This window comes from Castor canadensis, chromosome 2 (assembly GCF_047511655.1).
Source record: "Castor canadensis chromosome 2, mCasCan1.hap1v2, whole genome shotgun sequence".
NCBI classification, from domain to species: domain Eukaryota; kingdom Metazoa; phylum Chordata; class Mammalia; order Rodentia; family Castoridae; genus Castor; species Castor canadensis.
The window spans coordinates 60,462,561-60,484,997 of record NC_133387.1 but is presented as its reverse complement, the minus strand read 5'-3'; the positions used below and the strand labels follow the sequence as shown (position 1 = coordinate 60,484,997).

The 22,437-nt window shown below is 34.3% G+C and overlaps 1 protein-coding gene across 1 annotated transcript in view; it reads right to left on the bottom strand.

Annotated features, from left to right (window-relative positions):
- Positions 1–22,437, bottom strand: part of LOC141418042 (cadherin-related family member 4-like) — a 125,918-nt gene that overhangs the window by 67,043 nt on the left and 36,438 nt on the right. The window contains 5 exon segments of the mRNA XM_074057899.1: positions 1,088–1,233; positions 1,939–2,051; positions 8,455–8,546; positions 21,042–21,224; positions 22,200–22,345. Of these exon segments, the coding sequence (XP_073914000.1) occupies positions 1,088–1,233; positions 1,939–2,051; positions 8,455–8,546; positions 21,042–21,224; positions 22,200–22,345 (680 nt within the window).

The window sequence follows — 22,437 nt, the reverse complement described above, 5'->3', positions numbered from 1 at the left end:
TCTTCTAAACAGAATGCATTCACTTATGTTTGTGTGCATGCACAGACATTCAGTTACATCAGTAATTATTTGTGTATCTAGACACACATATATGCAAATGTGCATGTGAAAAACCTAAGCCCATTCTGATATTTTCAATATTAATTCATCCCCTTGTGTTTTAGTCTAATTTTTTCATTTTCCACATTTATAACTCACATCTCAGGAAGAAGAAAACAGCTTTCCTTTACCTTTAATACAATTTTTTTTATCAGCCCCATTGTGTGAGGATGTGTTCCTCTCTGCCGTCACTCCTAGTTGGACACCTGTTTCACTCCCTCTGTGCTTAAGTCCCTTGCAAGGCCACCTTCCTATCCCTCTCAGATTCTAACTCTCTGCATGGAGTTCTCTCTCTTGATAAGATACAGTGTGTGCTTAATCCTGTTCTTTCCATGTGTGAAAAAGTACGTCTCCTTTTAAGAACAGGGGATATCTTTCTTTCCTCTATTTTCTAACATTTGGTTATGTGAAGTGCACTTAGATTTACAAGTGTCATAAACAAACACAACAAATTCAAGTTCAACAATTCCACAGAGATTAGTTGTGTGAGTTTGGGTAAAATAAAACTCCTGTCCTTAGGCTGGTGTATAGCTTAGTGGAAGAGTGCTGGGCTCTGGGTTCAATCTCCAGCACTCAAAATGCAAAAGCAAACAAACAAACAAAAACTCTTCTCTGGGAGTTCTATGTTAGATAGGGACTATACAATAAAATCCCCAATGATTACTACTTATGCAGAATGCTCATGAGACTGTGTGATGTAGAATAAATATTCAATTTATGTTAACAAGTATTCAAGTTTCCATGGGAAAATTACTTCTCAGAGAAAACTCATACAATAAAATCCCCGAAAACATGATCATGGTCTGAACCGTCTGAGAGTCTCCTGGAGCAGACAGATGCTGTCTCTAAGAACGGAAGAATGATGACTTTTTACTTCATAAAAATATGTTAAATATGCTGCTAAATATTTTAAAGATGGTTTCATCCTAATAGGACTATAATCAGACATATTTTAGCAAATGCAAAATACTTTCTGAAATCATTATACCTTCATTTAAAGAAAATTCTTTTTGTGCAGCTATAAATTCATAATGGACGGAGCCCTCTATGTCTCTATCAGTTGCTATCAATTTGATCAGTTTTGTCCCAACAGGCAAATTTTCATAAATATTTATAGGTGCATCTGGTATATATCTGCAGGACAAAGAAGATGCTTTTATCACTCAGTGTAAACAAATGTCTCTTTTCATCTATGTCACACAGAAAAATCTTAAATTTCATGTTATACATATTTTTTAACAATTTTAAACTGTTGGTCTTAATTTATAGATTGCTATATATATTAGAGATTGTTTATATATTATAAAATGAACTTAAATTTTTTGTCTTACCTATAATCTTCTTCGAGTCCTTCTGCTAAGAAAATATACTTTATTACAGATAAGACAATGCTTCAAACACTTTGGTCACCACTTCTCATTTCATATATGTTTGATATGAAACATTGATATGGTATTTTCATATCAATATTGCCCAAATTCTCTAGAATGACTATATTGATTTCACAATATAAATATAACAATCTACATTTTCTATAATATTTTTCTTATTAAATATAAACAGCAGAAAAATAGGAAACTACATTTGAATTCAATTCCACAAAAAATTGATTTTTTTCTGTATTTTTAAGAACAAAATATAAAGTTTGCTGACATCTCATGCATATAGAAAAAATAGTTTTATAAAGCACATAGAAGTTTGCTTTCTAAATTGCTTTGAATATTTTTAAAGAAAATTTACAATGGAGATAATAGTAAAACATTGATATTTATTCTATTACATAAAACATTTCAGTGGTTAAATCCTAGCATTTAAATATTTAGATTACTCATTGCTTACGTAAGTACAGGGCTCTCATCATTAACATTTTGGATGTTTATAGTGATGGTGCCAGTGCAAGACTCCAGAGACAGGTTCTCCCTATTTCGTACAGCAATCAGTAACTGGAAATGCTCTAAAATGTTGAGAGAGAGAGAGAGAACAGAATGTTATTTTATTCTTGAGTGTTTAAAATACACTATTTCCCTATACATGAAAATGATTTAAAAATAAAATTGGAAAGCACTTTAAAAAACTGGAAGCATAAAAATGTAGACCATTCCCAAAGAACCTGAAAAATTTTTACTGGAAAGACTGTTTCTTGTATTCTCATGCAGATTTCTCTAATTAATATGACCTTCCATACTTTTGGTTGTAGTTTTAAACAGTTTTAGGTATACTAAATTTAAGGTAACAGATAAGACTTAAATTCATTAAAAGAAACATAAAAGTAACTTAAATTTCATTGTTTAGGGGAAAATCAACAAATATCTTAATTTTGGAAAAAATTTGAAAACAAATAGGTACTTTGTAAGCTTCAAAAATATAAAAACATGATCATTTGAAGGCATAATTTTTCTATGCCCCAAATAATTGAGAAGAATAGTCTGATAAGGTAATAACAAACTTTGATGACATCAAGGATTGAATTTAATTTTTTAATTAAATTTAGTTCTAGAATAAGTAGATTACATATGCAAAAATCACTTCCAGCTGCATTTAATCCAGTGAGATTGGTCCTTATTGACCCTTCTAATTCCGGAATATTTTGAGTGCGAAGAAATTAAACATCACAGGAAGGTTTACCAACATTTCACAGGAATTAGAACATATTACCATTTAAATAAATTACTGTTCAGAAAAAGCATGCATAAACTATTTAGAAATAAAGTAGGCAGAAAAGGTACAATTTGTTTAGGAAAAAAGTAGAGGAAAAATCAACTATGTGGGAGGTACCTTAGAAGTAAGAGTAAGAATGACAACACAGTACTCAGCATATGAAAGGTACAAATAAAAGGTTTTTGAACCAATGTATCTCTTGTTACTTTATGTTTTAAATATTTAAAAAGCACGTAAAATTGGTAGCAGGAGTTCATGGTTTCCTTTAAAAAATATGTCTTGAGTACTGAGTATGGCAGGTACAGTACACTAGAGACAAGAACTACATTAGAAATACCCTTATCGTGGAGGGGGAGGACTAACATAAAAACCAAAGGAGGGTGAAAATATACCAAATGAAGGTTTGTTTAAAGATTGGACTAGTATAGAGTAAAATCATTTGCCCAGTTCTTCCTGCCAGAATGCTATTGAAAATAAAATTATAAGAGAGAAGGAGGAGGAGGAGGAGGAGGAGGAAGGAAAGGAGGAGGAAGAAGAAGAAGAAGAAGAAGAAGAAGAAGAAGAAGAAGAAGAAGAAGAAGAAGAAGAAGAAGAAGAAGAAGAAAGAGAGAAAGAAAAGAAGACAGGAAAGAAAAGAAGGAAAGAGGGAAGGAAGGAGAAAGAAGCAGGGGACAGTAATGATAATAGCAACATTTGGTCTTAGAATTGTGATGGCATGAAATTAACATAAAAACTTGCCAAAACCCAGTGATGCCTTATGTAAACCTAACAGCACTAAGCGGTAAACCCAGGCTAGGTGAGGTGAGAAGGTCTGTAATCCCAGCTATTTAGAAGGCAGATATCAGAAAGATCATGGTTCTATGGCTGCCCAGGGAAAAAGTTTATTGCCCCATCTTAACCAATAAAAGCTGGGTATGGTGGCATGTGCCTGTTATCCCAGGTATGTGAGATATGTAAATAGGAGGATTGAGAACAGAGGCCAGCCTCTGGCAAAAGCAAGACTCTATGTGAAAAATAGCTAAAGTAATATAGGACATGGGGCATGACTTAAGTGGTGCAGAGCCTGCCTTGCAAGTGCAAGGCCCTGAGCTCAAATCAGGATACTAGGGAGGAAAAAAAAGAGGTAAATTCTTTGGAGATAAAATTCCTCAACACTGTCCAAACAGACTGTCCATGGATGGGAAACAAATAAGTAAAGAATTATACAAGCTTTAGCCAAGAGGGGCAACAGGAGCTGAACAGGACTCAAATACCTAAATTAAATTAAAATATTAGTAAATTAAATTAGCAATCTATATTGAAAATTATTTCCTATGGAGTAGGAAATAATTTATTGTATTATATATTAGAATACAAGAACTGTATAATAATAAAAATGTATTAAAGTAACCCAGAACAGTATTGATTAAAGAAATTACATTATCATATGAACAGATAGAAATAAAAGTTATGAGTCACATCAAATTTCTGATAAATATTTAACAAACTAAGAATAAAAGAAATTTTCTTTATTTAACATTACCTACCAAATCTTGACCACAAATAACATTCTTGTTTGAAATATTTGAATAATACCTTTTAAAATCATGGTAAGATAAGGATTTATCATTTGTGGTAAACATTGATTTGGAAGTCCTCATCATAAAAAGTATAGGCAAATAATAAAAGTAAGAAGATTAGAAAAAAAAGTTATCATTTTCCACAGGCATTTCATCAGTGTTAACATATAAAAAATGAAAGATCATTTAGAAATTATTGTAACCAATAAAAGGATTTTGAAAAGTTGCTTTTCTCAAGATTAAGAAACACGAAGTATTTTTTCCTATATAACCATGAAGAATGATGAGAAATGACTATCTAGCAATAAAATTCAAGGAGCCTAGAAATGTTGTACATATGATGTGAAAGAACTTTATGGATAAAAATATGAAAAGATCTTGAAGGATTTAAATGAAGTTCTAAATAAATGAAGGCATCTGCCACATTTATGGATTATGAAGATGCCAATTCTCTCAAGTTTAATTTAAAAATTCAATGCGATTAAAATAAAAATGTCTGTTGAAGGAGATTTTTCTCATAATGTTAATCCTGAACATTGTGTGGAAGGATAAAGGAAGGAAAAGAATGAAGGGAACTTGTTTAGGAGTGAATAGAAAACAGAGCAGTTGACTATTTGAGGCATGATCATATAATACCAGAATGAAAAGTAATATAAATGACTAGCCAGAGGTCTTGCAAAAATAGCTGTTGCTTTTTATTTATACTTTAATTCTCATTTAATGAGAAAATTTCTGGCCAAAATATTTGTAGTTTAGAAAGTCACAGCCTAGGTAAGAAGATGATTGTTTGAAAAAGGAAGAAAGTCTGGTAAGCCCATTATTGGAAGCACGGAGAAATGTTTGAAGGAATTGAAAACCATTTGAAATTGAAATGGACCCATTTCCCAGAACAATTTGGTAGGAAAAAATTGTTTTTCCATCTTCTTTTACTTATGTCTTCTTTGCAAATACTTTTAAATTTGAAATTTGACTGTAACACTGACAAAAAAGACATTAGTTGAGGAATCAAGAGAGGCCACAAACAGACACAGTTCTCCAGATAATTCAAGATTGGCAGCACAGTAATGTTATTTAATTACCCAGAACTATGGCTCAGCTCAAGGATTTTGTATATAGACACAATTCCTTGTCCAACTTTTAAACATATCCTCAGAAACACACATAAGAAGTGAAACAATGTATCAATAATAAAAAGTAAAATGAATCAAATAAGTTTCCCGGTACACTTTTTTTAATTAAAGTGCTTTTATTTGAGTATCTTCAGTAGAGATATTATTTTTTTTTCTTGTGCCCAGAACACATTACTTTTTCATTTTTATATTTTTATTCATTTATTCATAAGTGCATACATTGTTTCAGCCATTTCTCCCCCCTGCCCCACCCCCTCTTTCTTCCCCCTACTGCCCTTGCTTCCAGGCAGAACCTGTTCTGCCCTCTTCTCCAATTTTGTTGAAGAGAAGACATAAGCAATAATAAGAAAAACATAGCCTTTTTGCTACTTTGAGATAAAGAAGCTATACAGAGAGATTCCTAGCATTGCTTCCATTCACATGTGTATTACAACCCGAAATGGTTCATCTCTACCAGCCCTCTTCACTACTTCCTGGTCACCTGCCCATAGTGGCCTCTGTCAGTTTAAGATTTCCATATTAGCTCCTCTACAGTGGGCACATGTCATTTGCAAGTAAGTGGATGGAACTGGAGAACATCATCTTAAGTGAAGGTAGCCAGGCTCAGAAGACCAAAAGTCGTATGTCCTTCCTCATATGAGGACTTTAGAGCTAAAACAAATGCAGTGCTATTATTGGACATGGGTCACACACTAAGGGGAGAACACATACAGGAGGAATAGGGAAAGGTAGGAAACCCAGTATACTTTTTAAGAATGAATTTCGACTTGTTCTAGGTAAGTATGAAAATCCAATTACATAAATGTGGTAACTTTTCACTTCAGTTTAGGTATATTTCAATTGAAGTGTATTTAAAGACATTCATTATTGCAGTGCTCTGTTTTAGATTCAGTCTCACCTTAGGATTTGTTTCATGGTCCAAAAGAGGCTCGATGGTTTTAGAAATGACACCATTATGTGAATCCAAAGCAGTCAGTGACATTAGTTGAAAAATTTAATATTGCAAACTTAAAATAAGACACAAAGATAGTTAATACATTACTGAAGAAGCATGAATTTTGAACTGACAATTTTGATGCAATTATTTGGCAAAAGCTATGCCAAAATTGATTTTGTGAAGACAATACCCATAAATAAAATCTGAACTTACTTTCAAGTTCCATTCTTCAAAAACAATTTGAGCATTCTTTCACGTTTTTAGCTGTATTTTTTCCCTTTGTTTTTTATACTTAAGTACTAGAGCATTTTTGGTAAATAGCAGTCATTGGTTTCATAATTAGTTTACTTTCTAGTGTTGCATTTACATCTTTTTCCAATATAAAGAGGCATTCCCTCTTGTATACTCAGGAATTGTATCTAAAGGAGGTACATGCAATGAATTATGTGGAAGAAACCATTTGATCTCATCTCTGTATTGGCTTTCTGTATGACAAAAACAAAATAAAGCTTTGGACCAAGATAGGGTTTTTGTGGGCATTACCATGTTCTTCTCCATTGATATCACCTAGGCTTATAACTAGACCCAGGTCCAAGACGAATATTACAGATTTTGAAAAGAATTTCATAAAGAAACTAAGTTGTAAAAAATTACATCCAGATTCTGGCTCAAAGAGAAAAATAAAACCTAGGAGATGTGACATCCAATGCCATTTCTATAAAGACAAAACAACCATTTTGATGGGCATAGTAACTTAACTTTTATCTATAAGTGAACAACCAAAGTTGGCTTATGTTAGACTGAAATTCATTAAACATTCTCACAGAAAAATGTGTTACTTCTCCCCTTCTTATGGTCTTGGGTTTGTTAAAAATTAACATTTTCTAAGTCTTTTGCTTTTATTATGTTTCTTTTTCTATTAACTTTTATAAAATTCTGAATTTTATAAAAAATTCAGATATAAGTTTTGCTTATGGAAAGTATAAACATGAATACTAATTGTAATTGAAGTTTATGGGGATGTCCAATGTATACACACACACACACACACACACACACACACACACACACACCCCTACCTCACACCTCAAGCACATAATTCCCAAATTCTGACCCCATCCTCCAGAGTAACACATTAACACAAATGGAGCTTTTGAGCCTGGTAAGCAAGGAATTATATTTTCCCGTGGTGTCTTCTTTCTTCATTAAAAACTCTCATGGGCAAAAAATGTGACCAAGTGTGTTGATCATTGTGTCACTGCAATCAGGTCAGCATGAATATTATACACTTAAATTCTCCACAAAGCTGCTCTTCAAGACTTTAGTTTCAGCCATATTCCCAAGTCATGTTTATAAGCCAGTAGTTATAACAAGCATAAACATTAGAAAAAGCAAAAACTAAGCTTGTTTTATGGAGAATTTTCTGAGCCACTAAATTTAGGCAGAAAATTCCAAGACATTAATATGATTTATAATATATAATGAAGAAACAAATATTTCTTTCTTACAAATATAATTAGATTATAGGTCATATTATACCATAAAATTTTCTGAAAGTTTAGAATGATGAATAAATTATCTCAAATTTCTGCCTTACCCCCTATTAAGCTGCAATGATTTTGTCATCTATTACTTATTAATACTCTGTTCTTTGTGGTGACAACTGCAATAACATGAAGATCTGAAATATTATTTATGCAAATTATGTGTATAATAAAGAAAATATGCTGATTGGGACCAATGAAAGGAAATGAACAATGAAAGTCCTTCCTAATAGTGTGTGTCAATATCATCAGATAAATGGCAACAATCTAATTCTAGTTTTTTGAAGTTCTTTCAGACCATTTTAGATCTATTACTTTCATTTTCAAGCCTTTATCATTTTTATTCTATGTTACTATATTCAAGGTTTCAATTCTTTCTCTCTCTTCAATAAGCATTTTAAGATAATGAAGACTACTTTAATTACACCCAGAAAAGATTAGTTTGCTTATTAAAAAATAAAAATTGAGTATTCTATTTTGTAAATCAAATTTGGAAAAAAATAAATAACTGATCATTAAAAACTTACTTGAACTTCCTGCCCTAGATCAGGATCTTTTGAGAGAATAGCATATATAAAAGTAGACGCAGGAACATTTTCAGGTACAGACACTGACACACCTGCACAATTACGTAAATCATGAGTAATAGTTTAAATTCAAGCATCCTTATTCCACCCCTTGCTTCACACAGGGGTCACCAGCCATCATCTCCTAAGAATTTCTACTTCAAGTACTTTTCCTTATGATGCTTCTTTCAGAAAAGCCGTGAATATTTATTTATTTATTTATTTTGAGATCGGAGTCTCATTATGTGGTTTCAACTGGCCTTAAACTCGTGAGCGCAAATAATTCGCCTACTTCAGCCTCCTAAGCAGCTGAGATTACAAACATGCACCATGAGGCCCAGCTAAATACTTTTTAAAAACTGTATTTTAAAAGACAACAAAGATCCAAAATGGAGATGGGACACAGATGCAGCCTGCGTGAGCTCCGGGAATCAGGGGCCTTGCTGAGACACTGGAGATACACTTGACTGAGGTCAAGCACCAGGGAGAGCTGAAACTTCACAACCCTGAACCCCTAGCCTGTGGAAGGCTTCTCCACATCACGATACACTGAAAGAACAGGCGGGCCACAACCTGCCCTCCAGCCCGCCAGGCCTTCACCCTACAGGCCCACCGGGCCTCAGCCCTGCAGCAAGCTGAGCCACCTCCCACCGGCCCACCAGGTTGCCGCCGGACCTCGTCTGTTTCCTTGCTCCCTTTGATTTGAAGCTTCTTTATAAGTACTGGGGCTTGTATTCAAGTCCTTTCACTTGTTAGGTAGGTGCTCTCCCAGTTGACCCACTAGCCCTTTTTGCTTAAGATATATTTTTCAGATAAAGTCTCATTATTTTGTTGCTTTTTGTTTCCCACCCATCTCCCTCCCTGCAGCTGGCATCACTGGCATGCACCACCATGACCACACTTTTTTCCAGGCTGGCCTCAAACATGATCCCTTGGCCTCTGCCTCCCAAATACCTGGGAGTACTGATGTAGACCACAACACCAGGTCCTTTGATAGAAAACTCAGAAATTTTTCTGTGCTCATCTGCCACTTGTCCTCCTTTTCAGTCTCCTGCAATGTCATCTCTTCTTTCCTCTAAAACCTCTTTTGATGAGCTCTTAATTGCTCACTTCAATCTCAATGTGTCATATTAACTCCCATCTTCCCAAAATGCGGACTTCTTCTCATTCCAGTGCTCCACTACGTCCTCACTCTTTTATTCTGTTTCTGTACCTGTGTAAGATCTTCCAACTCACCTGCCTTTATGTGTTGATGTTGGAGAGTTTTGTCCTTAGCTCTCACTTATCTCAATCAAAACTGCTTAGCTGTACACTTTTATTAAATTTCATGGTTTCTTCTCTGCTATCTGACACAAACTTCTTATCGCATTGGATAATCATACCTAGTTTTCTTAAACATATGTCAAATTTAACATCCCATGAAAATGATCCGTTTCTCGATACATGTCCCTTTTGTATCTCGGGACCTAGTCAGAGACACTAAGCCATCTAACCCAGAAACTTTAGTGTCATTACATTTTCAACTTCTGACAAATCCAGCCATTAAACATATTTTTATTTTCACTGCTTTCCATGTCTACTTTCTTATTTCAGACTTTTGACAACTCTTGCCTGAACTATTTAAATGGATCTCAGTGGGTTTGTCAACTTTGGGTTTCACTCTATTTTAATTTGTCCTCCATATTATTTGTTTTTCTAAAATTTACTTCTGATTACATCTCATGTTTAAAAATATTCATTGACCCCCATTGTCTATAAGATAAAATACAGTTGCTGTAGGAGGCTATATGATACCAATTTGAAACATGGCTCTGCCAAAATGTGACTTTATACTCTCCTCATTCCCATCCCACTACCTAAAAGATGTAATTTTAACTCATACCTTACCAACTCATACCTTACTTAAAGTTCTCCAAATCACTTCCACTAATTAATGTTTCTGTGCCTGAACCCATGGTTCCCAGATGCCTTTTCCTAACACCTCCCATTACACATACACATTCAAATGCTGCCACTTCTCTGGAGTCTTCTCTGATGTTCTAAAGCACAACTAAATCTCTGTAAACTTCTACAAAATACCACAATATCTGAAACTTATCAGCTATTATCTATAAAAATGTGGTGTAGTGGTTTTTTTTTTTGAAAAGTGTGGACTTCCATATTTAAAAGGCCTGGTTTCAACATAACTTTGATTTTTACTCTTGTGACCATTCAGGATTTACCTAACATCTAAGTGCATCAGTATGTTTGTATGGTCAACTGTAAATGGTCACTACCACATTTCCTTTGCTTGTGGATCAATTATTAATGATACAGGATAAGCATAAAGTAGGGACTTAATAAATAATACCACCTTTAATAAAATAAGTATCTAATCAGAGTCATACCTGCAGTATTGACAAAATAACAAAAATGATTCTAGTAGTCAATTATTTGATTAGTCTTTTAAATAATCCATTCATCTCAGCTTAACTAATGGTTAAATTGTCACATCTTTTAGGGGACTTCTTCTTTTCCAACTTAGTGTCATTCCACATAGTGCAACCCCCTGTCAGATCAATAAAAACCTAATAGGACAAGCTGAAGAGCATCTCAGACTCTCAGCCATTCCTCAAGAATTTGATGCTAAATTCTTAATTACAATAGTGCCCTAGAGTTTGAGTCATATGATGATGGAATCTATTTATAGAGGTTTTATCAGAATTAAGAATTGGTTTTCTAGGATTAGCAAAAGTGAACCAAGCCAAAGTCATAAACTGGCAGATCAGATGGATCATTTAGAAATAAGAAAGGTATACTGATTCAAATATAGATAAATGAATAAAACTGGGATTAAAAAAACAGAATTCAGGAAGAAGTATGATTTAATATAGAGCCATCATTAAATTACTGAAGGAAGGCTCCTTTTGTCCCCTACATTCTAGTGTCAACATGAGCCTGCAGAATGACAGTAAGTGGTTCTCAGCTGTTGGCAAGCACGACCACTTAGCCATTAGACAGGAATCAAAGGGAAATGAGGGGAAAGGAAAACACATTTGGACATTTTAAAGAATTATGATAAGCAGTGCCAGGAGAACAAGAGTATCTGAAATCTAATTGTCATTATTTCACCAATCTTTAACACTGCCTGCTTTACAGTGGGAAATGTCTCTGTGAAAAAACTAATTGTTCACTTCTTTGACATTCAATGTTCTTGTAGTGAAATGCCATTGCATCCAAATAACATTAAATTGGTAAAATAGTAAACTTGTAAAGCAATCCCAGCAAGCTTAGATTATTGATTACAGAGAAGTATGCATTATGTGTCAAATATATGCATATATACAAATATATATGATTGAATAAAAATTTTGCCAGAAATAGCTAAACTATAGTTCTAAATTTTACTGTTAACTATATAATGCAGTAAAAGTTTTCTGCATCCATTTTTTATCAGTATTGCTGATATATTATTAATGGAAGTAAGAATGCTATGAGACAGGAATGGAGAATCAGGAAATTTATGATTAAGAAAAATGAGAGCGGGATTAAGCTAATCCTAAAAACATATAGCTTCAAGCTGATGCAAAATATTAAGATTGTGCTTTCAAAATTATGTGAGCCAGCATGGTGACATATGCCCATAATCCCATTTAAATGGGAGGAAAAAAGGGAAGATCATGGTTCAAGTGTAGCCTTGGGGGAGATCCAAAACAGAGACAGACACAGACGCAGACTGCCTGAGCTCCATGAATCAGGGACCTTGCTGAGATGCTGGAGACATGCTTGGCCAAGGTAAAGCACCAGGGAGAGCTGAAACTTCAGCACCCTGAACCCCTAGACCTTGGAAGGCTTCTCCATACCAAAATACACTGAAAGAACAGGCAGGCAGACACCCCCATGCTGCTGCTGCCCACCAGCCCTCCAAGCCTACACCCCGTAGACCTGCCAAGCCACCGCCCAGCCATCAGTCTGCCAGCACACCGGCCACCTCCTACCACAGGAGGGCTCCTACACCACCAGATGCTGGTTCCAAACCTGCCTAGGTGATGCAGACAAACAGGACTGGATGCTAAAGGAGTAACACCAGAATTACTAAGACTGAAATTCTACTGTTCCTGAACTGGGGATTTTTTTTCTTTCTTTCTTTTTCTTTTCTTTAAGTGTTTGTCTTGTTCACTGTTTGATTGTCCACCATCAAAACAAAAAGGAAGGCCACTCCAGCAGACTAGAACAAGCAGAAGACAAAATATCAGAACTCGAAGATGAAATGGTAATCAAAGGAAAAACCAAAGAACTATTAGTCAGAAAACTCAATATCTGGGAATGGAATATGCAAGAACTCACTGACTCCATCAAAAGACCAAACCTGAGAATCATGGGCATTGAAGAAGGAGAACAGGTGCAAGCAAAAGGGATTTGTAATATATTCAACAAAATAATGACAGAAAATTTCCCAAATCTACAGAAAACTATGCTCATTCAGGTACAGAAAATCTCCAGGACACCAAACAGACTTGACTAAAATAGAACTAACCCACAATATATTATCATTAAAACAACAAGTACAGAGACTAGAGAAAGAATATTGAAGGCTGTAAGAGAGAAAAAACAAATAACATACAAAGGTAAACTCATCAAAATCACAGCAGATTTCTCAACGGAAACCTTAAAAACAAGAAGACCATTGAGCAAGGTCTTCCAGGCATGGAATGAAAATAACTTCAACCCTAGGATACTCTATCCAGCAAAACTATCATTCAAAATAGATGGAGTAATTAAAGTCTTCCATGATAAGCAGAAACTAAAACAATATATTGCCAGAAAGCCACCACTATAAAAGATTCTTCAAGGAATTTTGCACACAGAAAGTGAAAGCAAACAAAACCATGAAAGTGCAGGAAGTCCCAAACCATAGGAGAAGAAAAGGCAAAAAAGTAGAGAGTAACATTGATTCAGCTGCATACAATCAAACCCTTAAATAGCAAAGACAAATAAATGACAGGAATCACCACATAGCTATCAATAATAACACTGAATGTTAATGGACTTAATTCCCTCATCAAAAGACGTTTGGCAAACTGGATTAAAAAGGAAGATCCAACAATCTGCTGCCTACAGGAGACCCATTTCATTGACAGAAACAAGCACTGGCTGAGGGTGCAAGGCTGGAAGATCTATCAAGTCAATGGCCCACAAAAACAGACAGGGTAGCAATACTTATTTCTGACTAGGTAGACTTCAAACTCACATTGACCAGATGAGATAAAGAAGGACACTCTATACTAATAAAAGAGGAAACACACCAAAAGGAAATAACAATTATCAACTTATATGTACCCAAAGTCAATGTACCCAATTTCATCAAACACACCCAGAAGGACCTAAAAACATATATAGACTCCAACACAGTGGTAGTGGGAGACTTTAATACCCCCCTATCATCAATAGATAGGTCAACCAAACAAAAAATCAATAAAGAAAGTCTAGAACTAAATCACACCATAGATCAAATGGACCAAGCTGATGTTTACAGAACATTTCATCCAACTTCTGTACAATATACATTCTTCTCACCAGCCCATGAAACTGTCTCCAAACTGGTCATATTTGAGGGCACAAAGCTAGCCTCAGCAAATATAAGAAAATAGAAATAATCCCATGCATTCTATCTTATCACAATGCATTAAAACTAGAAATCAACAACAAAAACAACAGTAAAAAACATGCAAATAATTGGAAGCTGAACAACACATTGCTTAATGATAAATGGGTCATTGATGAGATAAAAGAGAAAATTAAAAGATTCCTGGAAGTTAATGAAAATGAAAACATGACCTACTGGAACCTATGGGACACAGCAAAGGCAGTCCAAAGAGAAAAGTTTATAGCCATGAGTGCATATATTAAAAGGTCAGAAAGATCTCAAATGATCTAATGCTACATCTCAAACTCCTAGAAAAACAAGAACAAGCAAATCCCAAAACAAGCAGAAGGAAATAAAAAAATAAGGGCTGAAAAACAATGAAATAGAAAAAACAACAAAAAAAACCATACAAAGAATCAATGAAACAAAAAGCTAGTTCTTTGAAAAAATAAGTAAGATTGACAGACTCATGGCAAACCTGACTAAAATGAAGAGAGAAAAAACTCAAATCAATAAAATCAGAAATGCAAACGGGGAAATAACAGCAAACACCATGGAAATCCAGGAAATCATCAGAGACTACTTTGAGAACCTATATTCTAATAAATTTGAAAATCTTGAAGAAATGGACAGATTTCTAGATTCTTACGACCATCCAAAACTGAACCAAGAGGATATTAATCACTTGAATAGATCTATAACACAAAATTAAATTGAAATAGCAGTAAAGAGTCTCCCAAAAAAGAAAAGTCCAGGACCTGATGGATTCTCCGCTGAATTCTATCAGTCATTTAAAGAAGAACTAATACCAATCCTCCTTAATCTGTCCCATAAAATAGAAAGGGAAGGAACACTGCCTAACTCATTTTATGAAGCCAATATTACTCTCATCCCCAAACCAGACAAAGACACCTCCATAAAGGAGAACTGTAGGCCAATCTCCTTAATGAATATCAATGCAAAAATCCTCAATAAAATAATGGCAAACTGAATCCAACAACATATCAGAAAGATCACCTGCCATGACCAAGTTTGATTCATCCCATGGATGCAGGGTGGTTCAACATATGCAAATCTATAAATATAATACAGCACATTAATAGAAGCAAAGACAAAAAAACCACTTGGCCATCTATGCAGAAAAAGTCTTCAACAAGATCCAACACCACTTCATAATAAAAGTTCTAAGAAAACTAGGAATAGAAGGAATGTAGCCCAACATTGTAAAGGCTATATATGACAAACCTACAGCCAACATCATACTTAATAGTGAAATACTGAAACCATTTCCCCTAAAATTAAGAACGAGACAAGGGTGCACAGTATCTCTAGTCCTATTCAACATAGTACTGGAATTCCTAGCCAGAGCAATTAGGCAAGAAGAAGAAATAAAAGGAATACAAATAGATAAAGAAACTGTCAAAATATCCCTATTTGCAGAAGATATGATCCTATACATTAAAGACCCAAAACTCTGCCCAAAAACTCCTAGACGCCATAAACATCTATAGCAAGGTGGCAGGATACAAAATCAACTTACAGAAATCATTAGCTTTTCTATACACTAACAACAAATAAACTGAGAAGGATTATATGAAAACAATTCCATTTACAATAGCCTCAAAAAAAATCAAATACCTAGGAGTAAACTTAACAAAGACTGTGAATGACTTCTACAAGGAGAACTACAAACCCCTGAAGAAAGAGATCGAGGAAGACTACAGAAGATGGAAAGATCTCCCATGCTCATAGATTGGTAGAATCAACATAGTCAAAATGGCTATACTACCAAAAGCAATCTACATGTTTAACACAATTCCCATCAAAATCCCAGTGACTTTCATCACAGAGATTGAAAAATCTACCATTAAGTTCATTTGGAAACACAAGAGACCACGAATACCCAAGGCAATACTCAGCAAAAAGGTCAATGTTGGAGGTATCACAATACCCAACTTCAAACTATAATACAAAGCAATAGCAATAAAAACATCATGGTACTGGCCCCAAAACAGACATGAAGACCAGTGGAACAGAATAGAAGAACCAGATATGAATCCACAAAACAATGCCCACCTTGTATTTGACAAAGGTGCCAAAAATATACAATGGAGAAAAGACAGCCCCTTCAACAAATGTTGCTGGGAAAAGTGGTTATCCATCTGCAAGAAATTGAAACTAGATCCATATTTATCACCTTGTACTAGTGTCGACTCAAATTGGATCAAGGACCTTAATATCAGACCTGAAACTCTGAATTTAGTACAGAAAGGAGCAGGAAACACTCTGGAAGTAATAGGTATAGGCAAAAACTTCCCAAATAGAACCCCAGCAGCCCAGCAACTAAGAGAAATAATGGACAAGTGGGACTTCATAAAATTAAAAACCTTCTGCAGAAGAAAAGAAATGGTTTCTAAACTGAAGAGACCACCAACAGAGTGGGAGAAAATATTTGCCAGTTATACATCAGACAAAGGACTGATAACCAGAATATACAGGGAACTTCAGAAACTAAACTCTCCCCAAATCAATGAATCAATAAAGAAATGGGCAACTGAACTAAATAGAACTTTCTCAAAAGAAGAAACTGAAATAGCCAAAAAAACACATGAAAAAATGCTCACCATCTCTAGCCATAAAGGAAATGCAAATAAAAATCACACTAAAATTCCACCTCACCCCTGTTAGAATTGCCATCGAAAACACCACCAACAACAGGTTTTGGCAAGGATGTGGAGAAAAAGGAACCCTTGTACACTGCTGGTGGGAATGCAAGCTGGTGCAACCACTCTGGAAAAAAAATTTGAGGCTTTTTACAAATCTAAACATAGATCTGCCATATGATCCAGCAATCCCACTTCTGGGGATATACCCAAAGGAATGCAACACAGATTACTCCAAAAGCATCTGCACACCCATGTTTATTGCAGCACTATTCACAATAGCCAAGAAATGGAAACAACCAAGATGCCCCACTACTGATGAATGGATCAAGAAAATGTGGTATGTATACACCATGGAATTTTACTCAGCCATGAAGAAGAATGAAATCTTATCATTTGCAAGTAAATGGATGGAACTGGAGAACATCATTCTGAGCGAGGTTAGCCAGGCTCAGAAGACCAAAAATCGTATGTTCTCCCTCATATGTGGACTTTAGCTCTAGGGCAAATGCAGCAATGTGATTGGACTTGGATCACAAGACAAGGGAAGAGCATATACGGGAGATATAGGAATAGGTAAAAAACCCAAAACATGAAAACGTTTGATGTCCCCACTCCAGAGGAACTAATACAGAAACCTTAAAGTGACAGAGTTCAGCACGAGAAGGGGATCAGGAACCAATGTAAAGATCAGTTAGAGATGAATCAACTTGGGTTGTAACACATTTGTATATGGAAGCAATGCTAGGAATCTCTCTGTATAGCTATCCTTAACTCAACTAGCAGAAATGCTTTGTCTTTCTTATTATGTTTATGTCTTCTCTTCAACAAAATGATATAAGGCAGAATAGGATCTGCCTGGAAGCAAGGGGAGGAGGAGGCAGCGGGTGGGGGCAGAGGTCGGGGGGAGAAATGTCCCAAACAATGTATGCACATGTGAATAAATAAAGAAAAAAACCAATGAAAAGCAAAGTCATTATTAAATAAAAGCTCTAGTGTATCCACAAAAAAAATAAATAAATAAAAGACAATGTAATTTAGTCTTGTATTTCTAAATTTAAATTTAGGACCAGTGTGGGAAATAGTGTACAATTTCTCTGTGTCCAGCACAATTTCAACTGATTTCTTTATATTAAAATATTGAAGTTTTTATTCTTTTTCATAATAATGTAGAAAAATAGACTCCAGGCAACGAAGTTAGGAGGAAATATGTTTGAATTCCTGCTTTATCAGTATTCTTATCTGTATAAAAGAGATAAAGTACATTTTCAAGGTAGTAGTGATCTGATAACTAAAATATCACACACATATGTCAGAAATGCCCAATAAATACTATCCAGTTTTTATCCAAAGATTACTTCTAAAGTTACCAATTGTGATTCTGTCTCACCCCCAAATCCAATAACACATATGTGCACACACGTAAACTGTGGTAGTTTCTTCATTTGTTGTTTTCATTCTGTTATATGATTCCACAAATAATATTCTTTTCTCTAACAGAGGATTCTTGTTTATTGTGCACTTGAGTCTGGGACATTGAGTCCAGTGAATATTGCATTATTATCCACATTAAACAGTCCTGCAAAATTTAGCACAATAGTATATCCAATTCCACCAGTAAATAATTCCTGATTCCTTAAATAGGTGAAGGTTTTGAAGAAAACCCACAGAACCTAAAACAAAAATAATATTTAATAAATATTCAATGTATGTAATAATTTGTACATGAAATTTAACCATGACTAATGATGTGAAAATTTATCATTGTATATTCAACTATAGAAACTTTAATGACCAACATCCAAAAAACACAGATCCAATTTACTCAAAATAACTATGCATTCATTGATCAATGACCTCCCCATGATGAAATTTTGGCTATTAGGAGTATGTTTAATCTTACAAATTGTCACAGGATTATTTCGAGCTAAACACTGCACATGAGACATAATAACTGCATTCAAATTCTTTAGGTAATTCTAAGGATGTAATGAAACAATTTTTGTATGAATAAGACTGGCTGATTTTGAACATTTTGTTTCAAACTGTGTGTAAACCCATTCTCTGATTTAGTTATTTGTTCTGGTTAATCACAACATCTAGGTAATTAAACACAGTAAGTGAACTGAAAATGTGTATGTCAAGTCAGCAATGTGGGAGTCACGTCAATCTCTCTTTTTGGGTAAATTCAGAGCCCTGGAGTTACATTATGCTTCATAGAAAGTGAAGTCTTTTCCTGGAAGATCTCCTAGGTCCCAAGGACACCGCCCACATGATGGGGAGAAAGGGCATCCTGATCTCGACATCGCCTTAGCAGTTTATGTTGGTTCAGCCAAGTCTGCGGTATAAATCAGGTCAGAATGACCTTCCTGAGATCCATGTGTATCTTTTTAAAGCTTGCTATAATTGAAGGGATATTACACAGAACATCAGATTGTTTCATAGTAATCCAAAAGATAATATCTTCATAAACACTAAACCTGAAAGCTGGTCCACTGCCAGATCTCACCTGGGAGACTCCTCTGTCTTAAATTTAGCCTCTGAGATCGAATTATGAGCGAGATCAAATTATGAGCAAGGTCTCAGTACATTCAAAATGTTTAAAAGACTATTTTTAAGAGGTCCTATGAAAAACAAAGACACATAAGGGTAAAGTTAAAGAATGGCATATGAGGTCTTGATTTGTCTGACACAAAGGAGAAGAGTGTACATCACCATTTTATATCTAAAGCTGTACAGATACCAATTAATACATCATGAATGTTTTATGGAATAAAGAAATGAAAATTTGATTTACAAAATTTTAGTTCACATCAAACTTTTCAGGAAAACATGTATTTTAATCATATTGAAGACTATAGTATACTACTTTAAAAATTGCAATTGATATAATGAAAACAATCAAGCAAGCTTTATAATTAGAAAAAGCACTCTTTGGAGAGCAGGGATATCATATGAAGTAACTACATATTATTAAGGGCAAGGATAGGAGATCAGGTACAGTAGCTCATGTCTGTGGTCTATGCTACACAGGAGGCAGAGGGAGGCAGAGAGAGGATTGGAGTTTGAGGTCACCCTGGACAAACAAGTTTGTAAGACCCATCTCAACCAATTAGCCTGGAATGGTGGTGTAACTCATCACTCTAGCTACATGGGAGGCCATAGGTAGAAGAATTGTGTTCTGATGCCTCCCCTGACTAGAACTCAAGACCCTACTTGAAAAATAAGTAAAGCAAAAAAGGACTGGGGATGTGGCTTAAGTAGCAGAGCACTTGCCTAGCAAGCACAAGGCCTTAAGTTCAAACCACAGTACCACTAAGAAAAAGAGTAATGATGGATTTAATTCAAAAAGCTGAAATTTTATAGATAAAAGTTTTTAATTTAAGAAAAATTTAAAATTACAGTGAGAATGTTTATTTAAAATGTTAGTAAAGCACAATTTATTACAATCATACAAAAAGTAATAATTATAAAAATATAATCATGATTGTATAAATGTTATACAATGTATGTGTTTATCAATATAATATTATTCACAAATCTAAGAAACTATATAGTTCATATCATTTATCATCTCATACTTATTAATTTCCTAAATGGTAATTTTTTATGGTTAAGGAGCAATTATATACATACATATAACGTCTTTTAGTCTTTGTCCTATTAGAAATTTTTATCATTTCAAACATTATGTTAGTAAAATTTTAAATGTGTCTGAACCATATTTCTAATATTTTAGTAAAAAGAAGAATTTAAGAAACAAAAGCACAGGGATAAAGATTATAATAATTTTTAAGCTACTTATTAAAATAGTATTCTGTGTGACTATTCAAAACAACCTAAAGATTGTCAATTTGTTTACGCCTTAGATAATACTACTTTTTCCTATTATTTTGTACATTAGATAATATAGGTAGGTAAAAGTTGTATTTAATGGCTTAGATTTCATGTATTTTATAACTTGTGTGGCAACATATTAATTGATAAGTTATAATAAACATAGAATGCTTTTGTTGCTACTCCTGTCCTTTACCCATACATTATGATTGTTTTATGAGACAAATGAAATAATTACAATTTTAATTTGAACTGTATTAATTCTATTATAGTTCCTTTTTAGGAGCCCACTAGTTCTCTCATCTTATTCAGCTTCTTATAAAATTAAATTAACTTGAGTTCTAATTCCAAGCTTTATTTTTAAAGTTTCTTACTTCATTATTGTTTTATGAGTTTTTAAATAAAATTGACTTGTAATATACCTGGTCCTGTTGAAAAACTTAAATCACAGAAAATAGGCTCAACCACATTCTCCATAAAAACTGTAAACATGTACATGATGGTGTTGTTCCCATCATCTCTGGCCTCAATTTCCAAAAAGTAAATTTTGGAGTTATTTGAATTGTCAAGATTCAAAGGCTGAAGAAGAGTGATTATACCTGTGACTAATAAAAAAATTAATAAAAATTACTGAACTCAAATAATTAAGCCTAGGTTACTTTGTTTATACTGATGGTGCTTTAACATTTAGTGTTATACTTCTTCCATGCATAAGAAAAAACAATGTTTAGCATCCAGTTTACATCCAGTACAAATATTTCTTCAAAAGCTTCTTAATTTTGCTTACATTTTATTTATTTATTTGGTGGGACTGGGGTTTGAACTCAGGGCTTTGCACTTGCTCATCAGGTGTTCAACTACCTGATCTATACCTCCAGTCCACTTTGCTCTGGTTATTTTGAACATGGGGAACTCAAGAACTATTTGCCCCAACTGGCCTTAAACCACAGTCCTCCTGATCTCAGCCTCCTAAGTTTGTTTACATCTTAATTATATTAAAAATTATTTCACCACATTTCCTTTAAGTTTTCTGCCTTGTGGACTTCAAAGTCTAGCATCAGACACAACAGCCTTTCAGCAACTACATAACTAGCTCCCACAGTATACTCATGGTGCTTCTGTTTTTCTGGATGGTTAAAATTACTTTCTGAGATGGCTTGCAAAAGAAATATTTGAGAACAGTAATCCTGTCCATGTAGAAATTTATCCACACTCAAATATTTAAAATTAAGTCATCCAGGAAAAGTTCCAATTTCTACAAATGAAATTGAGGAGCTAGATAATGACTTATGCATCCTGTAGCTTACAAGAATTTGTGCAGAAACATTTGTACTAATTATCTCTGAAATATGATGGCCCTTTACAAAAGCAAGGTTTTATGTCACTCATTATTTCAGAAGAATGTCATTTTAACAAGAAGGAAAAGAGCCACTACAAATGCCACAAGTTTTTGATATGTTTCTTTCTCCATAGTTAATTTTGAAAGATTTGTTTTACCAGCCCAAGTTCTAAAGGAAGTACAGAGATTAGATAGTGAATGTTTAACCAAAATAGGGTAGGAGTATTTATTTAAAACTTACAAGTGTCCAAACCAAATATTTCCTGCTGAGTTTTAAAGGAATATGTGATGGTGCTATCTTCATTTCAATCTGTTGCCTTTACTTTTGCTACAATTTCTCCAACAGGTTTCTTTTCAGTCACATTAACAGAATCCAAAGGAAATGGCCTAAAGGAAAAAAATGTTGAAAATGAAATTTATCAACTCATTTACACACATTTTTGCCAAATTATGGTAACCTGCAAAGAAATATTTGGATT